At 37.1% G+C, this 12,076-nt stretch overlaps 1 protein-coding gene across 6 annotated transcripts; it reads right to left on the minus strand.

Moving 5' to 3' along the window:
- Positions 1-5,368: 5,368 nt before the first annotated feature.
- LOC104231484 (uncharacterized) lies at positions 5,369-11,565 on the minus strand. 6 transcript variants are annotated; one of them, XM_070174453.1, is made up of 10 exons: positions 11,250-11,468; positions 10,621-10,740; positions 9,973-10,110; positions 9,579-9,843; positions 9,257-9,361; positions 8,982-9,110; positions 7,699-7,748; positions 7,499-7,596; positions 7,079-7,363; positions 5,369-5,993 (listed from the first exon to the last, which is right to left on the minus strand). In XM_070174453.1, the coding sequence occupies exons 3-10, from the start codon at positions 10,040-10,042 to the stop codon at positions 5,493-5,495; spliced, it is 1,503 nt and encodes a 500-aa protein (XP_070030554.1). In that variant the 5' UTR covers positions 10,043-10,110; positions 10,621-10,740; positions 11,250-11,468; the 3' UTR covers positions 5,369-5,492. The 6 variants fall into 6 exon arrangements, with proteins under 6 accessions (XP_070030554.1, XP_070030552.1, XP_070030553.1 ...); XM_070174451.1 differs by having other exon boundaries at positions 10,614-10,740; XM_070174452.1 differs by having other exon boundaries at positions 10,609-10,740.
- Between the last annotated feature and the right edge of the window lie 511 nt (positions 11,566-12,076).

The following is a 12,076-nucleotide window of genomic DNA, read 5'->3' on the forward strand; positions in this document are numbered from 1 at the left end:
AAATAGATTTTTAAATAGCAATAAATAGCCAAGAGGCAAGGGAGGCATGAGAACTCTCTAAGGTACGTACCTTATCAGAAGAGATTTTTAAATCAGCTTGAGCTTGAGTCAAGCTTTGCACTAACTCCCTTGCATACTCTTCTTTCTTGGCCAAGAGTACCTTAAGTTCTCTGATCTCTTCACTACAATTTGATAGTTGTTCTGAAAATGAACACTCAAGGCGCTCCTTATCTTTCACAAATTGGCTTGAAGAAGCCTTGGCAACTGCTAGCTCAGAAGTCAGACCTCGCTTTTGTTGCTCCAGGAGATTTCTACTCTCTAGCAATTCTTCTATAGTTCCCTGAGCATTCTCAAACTGCTCTTTCCAATTGGCTGCTTCTAGCTGTGCTCCCCTGGCTATTTCCTCAGCCTCGTGAATAGACTTTTCAGACTCACGGGCTTTCTTTTCTAGAAGGGAAATTCTTCCCATCAATTCTGTACCAATGAGGTTAGCCTGCAGTGACAATTCATAGAAATAAGAATTTTTTTTAAAAAAACTTGTTAGTAAGTGAAGGAAGAATACCTTCAAAGTAGAATGAACAATGTCATTCATCAAAGTTAAGCAGCTATGGCTGTCCATCTTCTTCTTCTCAATATCTCCAATCAAAGGCCTAAGCCAGTCATCTGCTCCACCAGACTTCCTTAAAAGGCTGTTGTTAGCAGGAACTTCAAGCGTAACGCTCCTCATAGCCAAGCTTCTTCTACTAGAACCCTCCTCTGCATATTGAACAGAGGAAGGGGGAGCTATAGAAGGAAGAGTGGTAGAAGAAGTGAAAATAATAGGAGTTATAGGACTCGAAGCAGGTAAGGGAGCAGAAGTAGGTAAAGAAGCAGGAGAAGAAGGAATGGGAATAGAGGAAGAAAGAGGAACTTCATCTAAAACTGGACCTAGTTCTCCACTTTCAAAACCACCAATGAAGAGACGATGAATAGATTCGTTGGTGTCCCTCGGAGTGGTTTCATCTTCAGAGGGAATGTGAACAGGTTCAGTAAGAGAGGCACAGACAGGGGTAACTTCAACTTCATTCTCAGAAACTATGCATCTCCTGGCTCTTGGTCTAGCTATCAAAGAGGTGTCTTCGTCTTCATCGTCCTCAGAATCTTCTTCTACAACTTTCCTCTTTGACAGCCTAGCTTGAGTTCTCTCCACAGAAAGAGAAGTACCAGAAGAGGCTCGAAGGGCAGTAGCCACTTCGGTTGTCATTCCTCGAATAGCAAATCCTGACAAAAAGAAGGATTTAAAAAAAAAAGTTAGAAAAAATAAAGGACTTGTCATACGAAAAATGATAAAGAGACGCATACCGTGGGTTTTCACTCTCCAACCATGTAAATTGGAAATGGATTTCCACGTTCTCGTCTCCATAGGCACGACTTTCATGATTAAATCTACCCAACCACGGAAATTAGGAACGGATTCCACATCTCCCATGGTTGCTATAGAAAAGCAAAAAAGAATGAAATTAGAAAAGAAGTTGAAATTCTTAAGAGGTAAGAACGGTAAGTAAAAAAAAACTTACGTCCAAAGTTCCACTTCTCAGGGAAGGGGATATTTGTTTCACCCACCAAATTAACTGTGCGTACCGCAACATAACGAGTGTACCACCCGCGATCCTTGTCATCTTCAAGGCTTACTAAGACCCTTTTACTTCTTGCAGTTAGAGTAAAAACTCCATTGCGAAATAACTTGGGGTGGTAAAGATGAATAAGGTGGGGAAAGGAAAAATCAACACCGGCTTTAACAGATAAATACCTCAAACAAGCCACTGTTCTCCATACAAGAGGACCAATTTGTCCCAAACAAATTTTGAAAAAACAACAAAAATCAAGTATGACTGGGTCAATAGTAGGAATAAATCCCAAAGTGAAGGGGTAAGTATAAACAAAAGAAAATCCAATCCTAAAAGAAGATATTCTTTGATTTGGATTGGGGATTACTATACGAAAATCACTTCTCCAGTTGCAATCTTTTCGAACAATAGAAACCAAAGGTTCAGTGATTAAAGAAGGGAAAGTGTCAGCTTTCTCTAAATTGACAACTTGCTCACGAAGAGATTTCCTATCATTCTCAAAAGATAGGTCATTGGGTACTATTTCCTCAACTAAAGGCTCTTGAAGAAGCTCAGGAAGTTCTTTACCTTTAGAGGAAGATTTCTTAGTGATAGAACCTCTGAAAATAGTACAGGAGCTAGAAGAAGGCATGACAGAACCAGAGGCACCACCGCGAACGGATCCTAGGCTACGAAGCCTGCCACCTCTTCCTCTTCTATGTCTTACAGGGGCATTGGGAAGCTATCAAGAATTGAGATTCTTTTAGGGTTAGGATTCGGAGATGCCATTGCAGAGAAAATGATGAACTCAAGGAGAAAGGAGTAGAAATAAAGAGTAAAGGATCTGTTAAGGGTTTATGAAGAAAAGGACAAAGGGAAAAAGGATATATATGTATATAATAGCAACCGTCAAGCAAAGAAGTGTAATGATGGAAAACCTATAATAAAGGCAACTATCGCTTCGTGAATATAAGGGATGAATAAACCTTGGAAAAAAGGCTGCAGAATTACAAAATCAATCGGAAGGTGACACGTGTGTAGAGCATTAAATAGAAAAGACAACTGGGGCGTCAGTACTGTCATAACATTGATTACAGCAAAAAAAATCCCTTTTTGTGAAGGTCCACTTCCCAAATATTTAATGGATAAATAAATGGAAAGTGGGGGGACTATCTGTATTAGGAAAAAACTGAGTTTGAATATTGAAGATGACGTGTCATGACACGTGGACTGGTCAAAAGGTCAAAACGCAATAAATAGCCAAGAGGCACGGGCGATAACAGATAGGGGGAAAAGAAAGCAACATAGGTGTGGACCGTTACTAAAATAGGTACGAGTCTCGTACCTATTCGAGTCGTTTAAAGATCAAAGATCAGAAGAAGTTGAAGATACGAATCTGATGATGTAAAAGAGTTTAAATACAACATTAAATGTCAAATACGTTAGAGAATCTAAATTAAATAGAAATGATTGCGTAACGTTTCTTTTAAATATCATTTATTGCTCATAATTGCCTCATTAAGACAAAGGCATTATATTTTCTCCTAGAATCAACTATAAAAGGGGAAAGACTCAGCATCTATAAGGATACGAAATACGATTGAGATCTTACTGAAATACAAATCTATTTACTGCTTTACCATCATTCTCAAAAATATTTTATTTTCGTCTCCTGATTATCAGTAACCCGAATTTCTTTCTAGCTTTGACCAAAGTCTCAGATTTTTGGTTAAACACTGGAAGCAAGGCAACCCAGGCCTTTCAGATGATTATGAACACCCTTTGTCGCTGCGCCGTAAAAATTACACGGGGCATCCTATTTGGTCGCGCCTCATTTAACCTATACTCATTTTTTAAAAAAGTTCTAACTTGTACCCACTTTTTAAACAACTTCAGCCCCCTTTCTCCTCCTACTTCTCTTCCTCAAACAAATCTTGTATATTCTAATTATAGAACCGCATTTAAGTCTGTTGTGAACAAGGAGTAGAATAAAAGCATCACGGATCAAATTCATTACTGGCTAAATTAAGTAAAGTGGTATCTTTATTTATTTTTAATTTTATCCACAAATATATAAGCGAGAAGAAACACCATTAAACATACAAATGGGATACCCAATAACTGATCAAGTTGTCACCTTTATCCTTTATCTTCATCTTCTTCTTCATTTGTATGCTCTTTATCAGCACTGAGTCAACTCAGCCACCATTTTCATGTGACTCGTCAAACCCAGTTACCAGTTCATTGCCCTTCTATAACGCCACCTTACCCATCCCCCAAAGGGTAAATGACCTCGTGTCACGCCTTAAGTTGGAGGAGAAAATATTACAGCTGGTTAATTTGTGATGCTATTCAACTTTGAATTGTTTTCCTTCTCTAGAGCTCTAAAGTTCGCCAGTTCCAAACAAAAACTTTGCCAGTTAAAAAATAAAAATCAGTTACAAAACAAAACTTCAGCTCTAGAGCTAAAGTTCGCCAGTTACAAAAATAAAAACTTCAGCTCTAGAGCTGAAATTCGCCAGTTACAAAATAAAAACTGAAGTTTGCCAGTTACAAAAATAAAAACTTCAGCAATTACAAACAAAAACTTTAGCAAATAGAGAACAAAACTCCAGCTACTATGCTTAAGTTCAGCAATTACAAACAAAAATTTTAGCACGCTTGGTTCAGCACACTTGCTACTTCAGTTCCGTCTACTAGAATGCTGAAGTTTTGCATGATTGCCTTTGTTACTTCAGCCCCGTATGCTGAAGTTACACGAAAAAGTGGGTACACTTGCAATTTTTTTTTTGCAAAGCGGTCACAAGTTAAAACGTGACCAAAAAAGCGAGTATAGATGCAAATGAGCAGTCTCAGCTTTGTCAAGTCAAATAGCATGGATTAGCCAGTTTTCAGACTCGTAATTGAAAAATAGCCTATATTTATAAAGTCATTAAAATAATTACTATTTTATGCAGAGATAAAATTTGGACAAAAATATCTTAACTGAAACACGGAAAGTTCCAACATAATATGCTGGAGTATGAAGCTCCTGCATATAAACTTCCAATACATTATGTTGGACTCCAACACATTATGCTGGAATCTCATATGTATAAATTCAAACATATGCTGATTTTTTTGAATATTTAAGGCTGATTTTTGTTTAAATTTATTTTTATATAAAAAATGAATAAATTTCAATTACTTTTTAAACTATAGCCAATTTTTAATTAGTAGTGGTAAATCAGGCTATGTTTTTGTTTTTCCGCTATGTCAAGGGTGTTCAAAGCCCAGGGTTGTCTGAAAATTGATAACATAACTCATCAAGAGCTCTTAATATTGAATTTAGATGACTCCGAAAGAAGAAAAGTTAAATAACCACATTCATAAAGGTGATCTCAACACTTTGTTCTAATCAACTGATCTTCTAACTTAGGAAACTGGAGAAATTATCTGTAGAAGTTATTAAACTCAAAAAGGTACGCAATTTTCACATTAGTTCATGATTTCAAAATAAACTGAATTAAGCAAACCCTAGCACTCTATTTTCTTCTTATTATTTTTATCCCGTAACGTAACACACTCGAATCAAGATATTGACATGTTTAGTGAAGGCATTAATTAAATCAAATAAATAAATAAATAAATTACCAGCTACTTGCAATTTGAACCCCTCATTTTGTTTCATATAAAATATCAAGTCTCCTTTTCTTTAAGATACTTTTCTCCTGAGGTGCAGCCAAAAATAGAAAAATAAAAGTGAAAAAGTAACCAACCAATACTTTTCGGGGACTACTAGCTTAAAATAAAACCATATCCTGGCATATTAATCAGAAAATGTTGGAAGAAACATATCATATTTCATTTCCATCTAGTATTTGGAACTTGATTGTTCAAAGGATTGATCTGACATGATATGCAAAGTTAACAAAGCTTCTTTCTGTTCTTACCGAGTTCCACAAGCATAGTTAACAAAGCTTCACACATTTCACTAGCATCCGGTTCATTTGGGTCCTTTTTCCATGATGAATATACCATCCAAGCATGATCAAGCTTCATGTCTGGTTTTACCACCACTGAACCAGGCACTTCAGCATCACGACAGGTCACTAAACCGTCACTCTTCTCTCCATACCTTAATTGCAGGTGGAGTGCACAAAGAGCGAGTCCAGCAGAAACAGGAACTATAACAGGCACCTTGCAGCCTGCTTGGATGACATCGGCTGAGTCATTGTCACCAAATCCAGGCAAAGGTAGCCAAGGAAGTTCAGCATGTGCAATATGGGACATTGTTGCTATTACGTTCAGTGCTATACTGGCTTCAGAATGGAAGGAGATGACAGGAATATCGTCAGGAAGCTTGTGGTTTTTTATGAACTCCTGTCGCTTCTCATACGTGAGATCCTCTAATGCCCCTATGTCACCCTAATAAAGAATGAACAAACTATCAAGCATATTTGGGGAGCTACATACCAAGGCATGTTAAAAATTATTGAGTATATACTTATTATGCCACATAAACTTCCATGTATAGAACAAACAAAACAACACTTGTGAAAGAGAAACGTGAAACAGGTATGCAATGGTTAAATGTAGAATAGTCATTAGACCGTTGACATCAAGAAAAGAGAATACTGAAATCCATTTAAAACCACGACAATATTCACACCTTTGGCAAAAATTGTTTAATCGTGGCACTATTGAAAAGCCTTCCCACAAATGCTTTTTAAAATGTATAATGCATCCGGCATTGATAGAATATTTGGGGTTGGGGATGAGGAATTTAAATGTCACCAGAGGTACATATTAAGTTTCTTAATAACCAAGTATTTTTGACTAATAATTAATTATCACTTCCATTTCCTTATATTCTAGTCGTTCACTGTACAAACCAGCATAACCATGGGAAGTAATGAACTTGAATTGTTACAGGTTGTATATAATAGAGATGTAGGATCCAGCATAAAATAGGGCAGCTCAGTGCACTAAGATCCCGTTGTGTGCGAGGTCGGGAGAAGTGCCGGACTACAAGGGTCAATTGTACGTAGCTTCACCCTGCATTTCTGCAAGAGGCGGTTTCCACGGCTCGAACCCGTGACCTCATGGTCACATGACAGCAACTTTACCAGTTACGCCAAGGCTCCTCTTCAAATCTAGCATCCAGCATGATCAGTTAATTTGTGAATAAAGCATGTATAGGTATCATTTATTATCTAAACAGGGATGATGCTTATTTTCAGCTTTTAATGTTATCAAGAACTAAGACAAAACTGTTGGTTTTGAAAATTTTTATAAGTATGCATTAAAAGACAATTATAAGACAATATCACGGCAATTACTCCAAAATGTAAGGTATAGACTAAGAGCATCAATGTTTGGGAAATTGAAAGCGATCATCCTGCTACAGGAAGCCCTTTAACTGGCTCTGGATTCCAACATGCAAAAGAGTTGGGCATTTCAGTTAAGAATTTTTTTAACTAAACCAAAATAGTCGTGAGACAAGGCATTACCTTAATTAGCTCGCATATTAAAAATTCCATGATCCTTCGCGTTTCCTTGTCAGCAATCTGGCCTTCACGAAGAATATCTGATGCAACAGGCGTCCCACCATAAGGGCTCTGCACAAATGCCAGCCCTGCAACTTTATCCTTTAATTCAGGCCAATATTTTGACAAAGCAGCGGAGGCGTCGACCCCACCCTTACTGTGACCAAGCAGCATCACACGTTTGCCAGACCCCCAGTGTAACTCCTCGATGTATTGCTTCAATTCCCATGCATTTTGTTCCACGGATGCCTTCATTTAGTAATAAATGATCCAACAGTAACAGAGAATCATAGTTTGAAGAAGATTAAAAGAACTTCCTGAGAGAAAATTCACTATACTAACAGATGAGATTTCTTTTATCTATGAGTTATGACTAGTAGATACCTCACTATGAATCTTAGCAATATGGCAAGTTAGTCCCATCTTTGAAAAGAACTTCTTAGTGCTCACAAAATATAAGGGACCGTGATTGCTAAAAAACCCTGTACAATGATGTTACGGATAAAAAAAAATCTTAAGAGAATGAAATCTGAGACACGTTTAGAATCTGATTATGGTAGTACTAAGCGGGAGATTTATCAAACCTGGAATTAGTAGATAAACAAAAGAATCCGGTAGTGTGTGCTGTCCATTCCTACAGAAAAGGACGACGAAAGGAAAAATAAGAGTGTGGTTAATTGGCAGGTCGGCATTTGCAATGAAAGATTCGAATTGATTTAAAGACTGAAATAGGCTGTCATCTGAACAATACTCACAAAATCATAAGAATTTCATTCATAGCTAGAGAAGATCCAGCTAACACAGTTGTATGATGCCTATAGGACTCCAAAATTATGTGGACTAAAGACACTCAAAAGAAGTGAAGATAATCTCCTTATGTTTTCACGTGTCCTTCAGCAAACTTGCTGAAGAAGCAAACAGTTAGATGATATCTCCAAATGCAATGACTTTGATCCCTCAGCTATATTAATCAAAATATGAATCTTTCAGTTTATTTATGAAGGGAAATATCAGAGAGAGAAAAATGACTCTCAAGTCTCAATCTTAGCAACTCGTATTTATAAAAAACGAATGTAATACCCACAAGTACTGACAGACCAAATTGAAAATGCAAAATAAAATGGCTATACTGGTCCCTCCTTTATTTGTAATTAGCAAAGAGAATCCTTCAGGAAAGGCAAAAGCTAAGAGCTATAAGATAATACGACTCAGTGTTAAGACTTGAAACAAGATGATCTTTCATTACTTGTCATATTTGCATGAAGAAGTCATAATCAAACAAGCTGTCAACAACATCAAATAAAACAGCAATAATTTGTATTGCTGAATTTTAGCCTTTTAAATTAATGATGTGCTATATCCAATCTAATAAATTGAAAATCAGTAAAACGACAAGCATACAATGTTGTTTGGTAGATTTCATTTAAGTTGGTAGGACTATCACTTTGAGGAAGTTATGATCATGACTATCACCTTAAGGAAGCTACAGATCACTTCTTTCATCATTACACAGAGTAGCAAAAAATTTAGAGGAATCTACACATTTAGAGCAATAGCACCAGTCGCAGGGTTCTAAGTTGGGCCAATGAAACTACAAGCAGCTCAGTGCAATGAAACATGGCAACAGTTTTCGGAAAAATCTCATCAGCTGAACGTAGAACCATTTCGTGATGATTTAAGTGTGTTCAATTGGCTTAGTATCATATTGAAGTTATTCAGCACCTATGCCAATCGATAAAAGAGAAACATGACCAAGAACTCACCCCTATATGTTCTCTTTATTCTGATAAAATACAATTTTCAAAGATAAAAACATCTGTCTTTTTTTCCTATATTCCAAAGTGACTAGGAAGATCCAACATTTTACCTAATATCTTGTAGTAGTTCTCTAAATCTAGCTGAGCCATCAACTACAGGAGCCATTTCAGGAGCTCGTTGCATCCACCCAATGTCATCAGAAGATCCATGCAAGGTTTTACGGACACGAGATATAACACTGGAGAGATAAATGAAGAGTAAGTAAAAGAAACAAAACAGTATGCTGCTAAAAGATTGAACGTCAAACGGAAGAAATTATCTAAAATACTTATCAAGCTTTAAATATGTATCATTTATACCAACAGTGAGAGAGTGATTACTAACCTCTGAACTCGAACTAGAGCACATCGGATATGAGATATAAAACATCTCCAAGAGGCCACCATAAGTTTCCAAGCAAATCTTAGACCATATACTGGAAGCATCAACCTACAACCAGATCAACCAACTGCAGAATAAATTAGGACAGTCATGGCTATGTAATGGTGGAAATAGATATGTTTTAATAAATAAATAAAAAAAAACATGATAAGATGATTTCTTAAGTTGGAGTTCTAATTCTGGTTCTAAAAATCAAGGAATCCATAGAGACCCTGCATAATGACCTTGAAGAGGATGAGAAAAGGCACACATATGAAAAGATTACCCTTCAAAAATGAGGCTGAAACCTCCATAACTTTGATTACTTCTCACAATCTCTAATCTTGAATTTACAGGTAAGCTATCATTGAGATTGGAGGCGCTTCTTTCACGAATTATAAGGCTTGTTCCTTGGTTGGACACTCTTGAAGAAAATGAGGAAGCTTCATGAACAGATCTGTAACCCCTGTTACTGGTGAAGGTTACATGCTGACCACCAAAGCCAACTAAATTTTCCGACCACCCAAGGATATCTATGCAGATAAGATCTTCTGCAATAGAATCACATGAACAGAAACCTTTATCACATCGGAAGCCGTAAACATAGAAAATAAAACAATAGATGTTCAGGGGTTGTATAATTTTGTGCATGAATAAGATAAATTCTTTCGAGAACTTACCAATAAATTGAACAAATTGCTGGGCTATATAAGAGCTCAAACTTGCAAGATGTAAAAACGGGTCCTCCATGTTTCATCAGAAGAAAAATTTATCAAGATCATTTCATTTGAGATATCATGAGCAACCCCAGAAAAAACCTGCAATGGACCAACAAATGGATTCATAAATCAGATCAGGCAATTCAAGCACCGTAAAAATATATGGAGCTTACAAAACATGTTGTCGCACTAAACAGCATAAAGCCGCAATTCTGATAAAACGATAAGAACAGTGATGTAAGTCAAAGGTGAAATTTAGTAATGAGTAAAATGCACTTCACACTTACTGGTCAGGGAACACCAAGGATTTCTCCATAGAAATACTAATCACCCATATTACATTCAACCCAAAGAGAACAAACTATGTCAACTTCATTTAAAAATAACAACAGAAACAAATTCAACTAATCTGAGGGAAGATAGGTTCATTTCAATGCAAGAGTAGTTGTGAATACAACACGGGGTTTCCTAAATACTGGATGAAAACTGAGAGAAGGAAGGCCTCAATAAAACTCAACATTCAATCAGTGCAACAACAACAACAACAACAACAACAATAATCTAGTGGGGTCTGGGGAGGGTAGTGTGTACGCAGACCTTACCCCTAACCTGGGGTAGAGAGGCTGTTCCCGATAGACCTTCGGCTTCCTCCCTCCAAAAACTCTCCACCTTGCTCTTGGGGTGACTCGAACTCACAACCTCTTGGTTGGAAGTGGAGGGTGCTCACCACTAGAGCAACCCAACTTTCAATCAGTGCAAAGAACTAAAATTTATCAACAAAAATAAGAAAGGAAAGGCCACCAGTGTTTTAATTTCTACAAGGCAACCAGACCTCCTAAGCTCCTACTGGAAAGTATAGTAACTGCTAAAATCTAGATTTTTCCCTAGCTTTTAAGAGAATGATAGCACCCAATCTTGCAAATTTTCAATCCCTTCGAACAGAATAGTCCTTTGAAACCAAACACACACACACACATGAAATCTTCCAGCAGCAAAATAATCTGATAGAGATACTCAAATCACTTGAAATGTTATCCATATCCAGTTGGATTTTCAGTAATTACAAGAATGGTACTAACAGAGAGATCTTCCTAGAGCAACAAAAGCAAATGCTTCCTAAATCCCCCAACAAAACAAAGTGAAAACAGGACAGGATCAGTAGAATTGAAATGCATGCAATTAAATTTCAATGTAAGCTGTTAAAGAGAACAATACCCACAAAGAAGAGACAAACTTACAGTGGGATGTGAGAATTAAAGCCCCACATTCAAAGAGAAACTTGCAGTCCACAAAACCCAAGAACAGCCTATTCTTTAGGAGCATGACAACCCCATAAATATAGCCAAAGCAAAATGGCAAAATCTACATCTATCCCAATTACCAATAAAGCACAATTTTACCAAAAACTATAAAATAATACTCACGATCTGCTTGAGAAAAAAAAAGAATAAAGAAAAACTAACCGAATAAAATAGGAGGCCATTGATTGGAACTGGAATGGAGCTATTAATACTGATGTGGACGAACCAAGCTATCTTTATCCACAAGCTGCAACATAATGGCCCACTTGGTGTCACTTTCGGGACCAAGAATCTTAACTTAAACAAATGGTTTTCTTCAAAGTTCAAAAAAGCCCTCCAATTGAGGGGGTCCAATTTTTGAAAAGAGCAAATGGAGTTTTAATTTTTAACCGACCTTGTTAACTGTAAAAAACTGAAAAAAGGTGAAAAGCAGTGATAGTGTTCTGTTAATTCGGGACAGCGTGAGGATCTAAAGGCACACGTGTTGATAAGTGGATTGAGTGTTGAGGCAGTCAGCAGGGAGGTAAATGGGACCCATTTAAATCGGTCAGCTTTGATTGCTTTGCGAGAGAGGAAAGTACACATGGATTCTTGATTTCATTGAGAAATTTTATAATGTGTGAGACTTGCCACGTCATACTTGAGTGAGGCCCTTATCGTTTGACATATGGAGCCATGACCCCACCCTTCATCATCACTTCTCCGTCACAATTCACCTACTCTTACTTTCCGGTCATTCTTTATTTTTTTTTTCTAATTCATTC

Source organism: Nicotiana sylvestris, chromosome 5 (genome assembly GCF_000393655.2).
Source record: "Nicotiana sylvestris chromosome 5, ASM39365v2, whole genome shotgun sequence".
In the NCBI taxonomy this organism is placed as follows: Eukaryota; Viridiplantae; Streptophyta; class Magnoliopsida; order Solanales; family Solanaceae; genus Nicotiana; species Nicotiana sylvestris.

What these genes read in the sequence shown, in the direction of transcription:
- LOC104231484 (XM_009784492.2), bottom strand. Translation starts at nt 10,042, where the DNA reads ATGGAGGACCCGTTTTTACATCTTGCAAGTTTGAGCTCTTATATAGCC. An exon ending in TTCAGCCTCATTTTTGAAGG is followed by an intron (nt 9,362 to 9,578) that starts GTAATCTTTTCA and finishes ATCTGGTTGTAG; the next exon opens with GTTGATGCTTCCAGTATATG. An exon ending in TGTTTATCTACTAATTCCAG is followed by an intron (nt 7,597 to 7,698) that starts GTTTGATAAATC and finishes ATCATTGTACAG; the next exon opens with GGTTTTTTAGCAATCACGGT.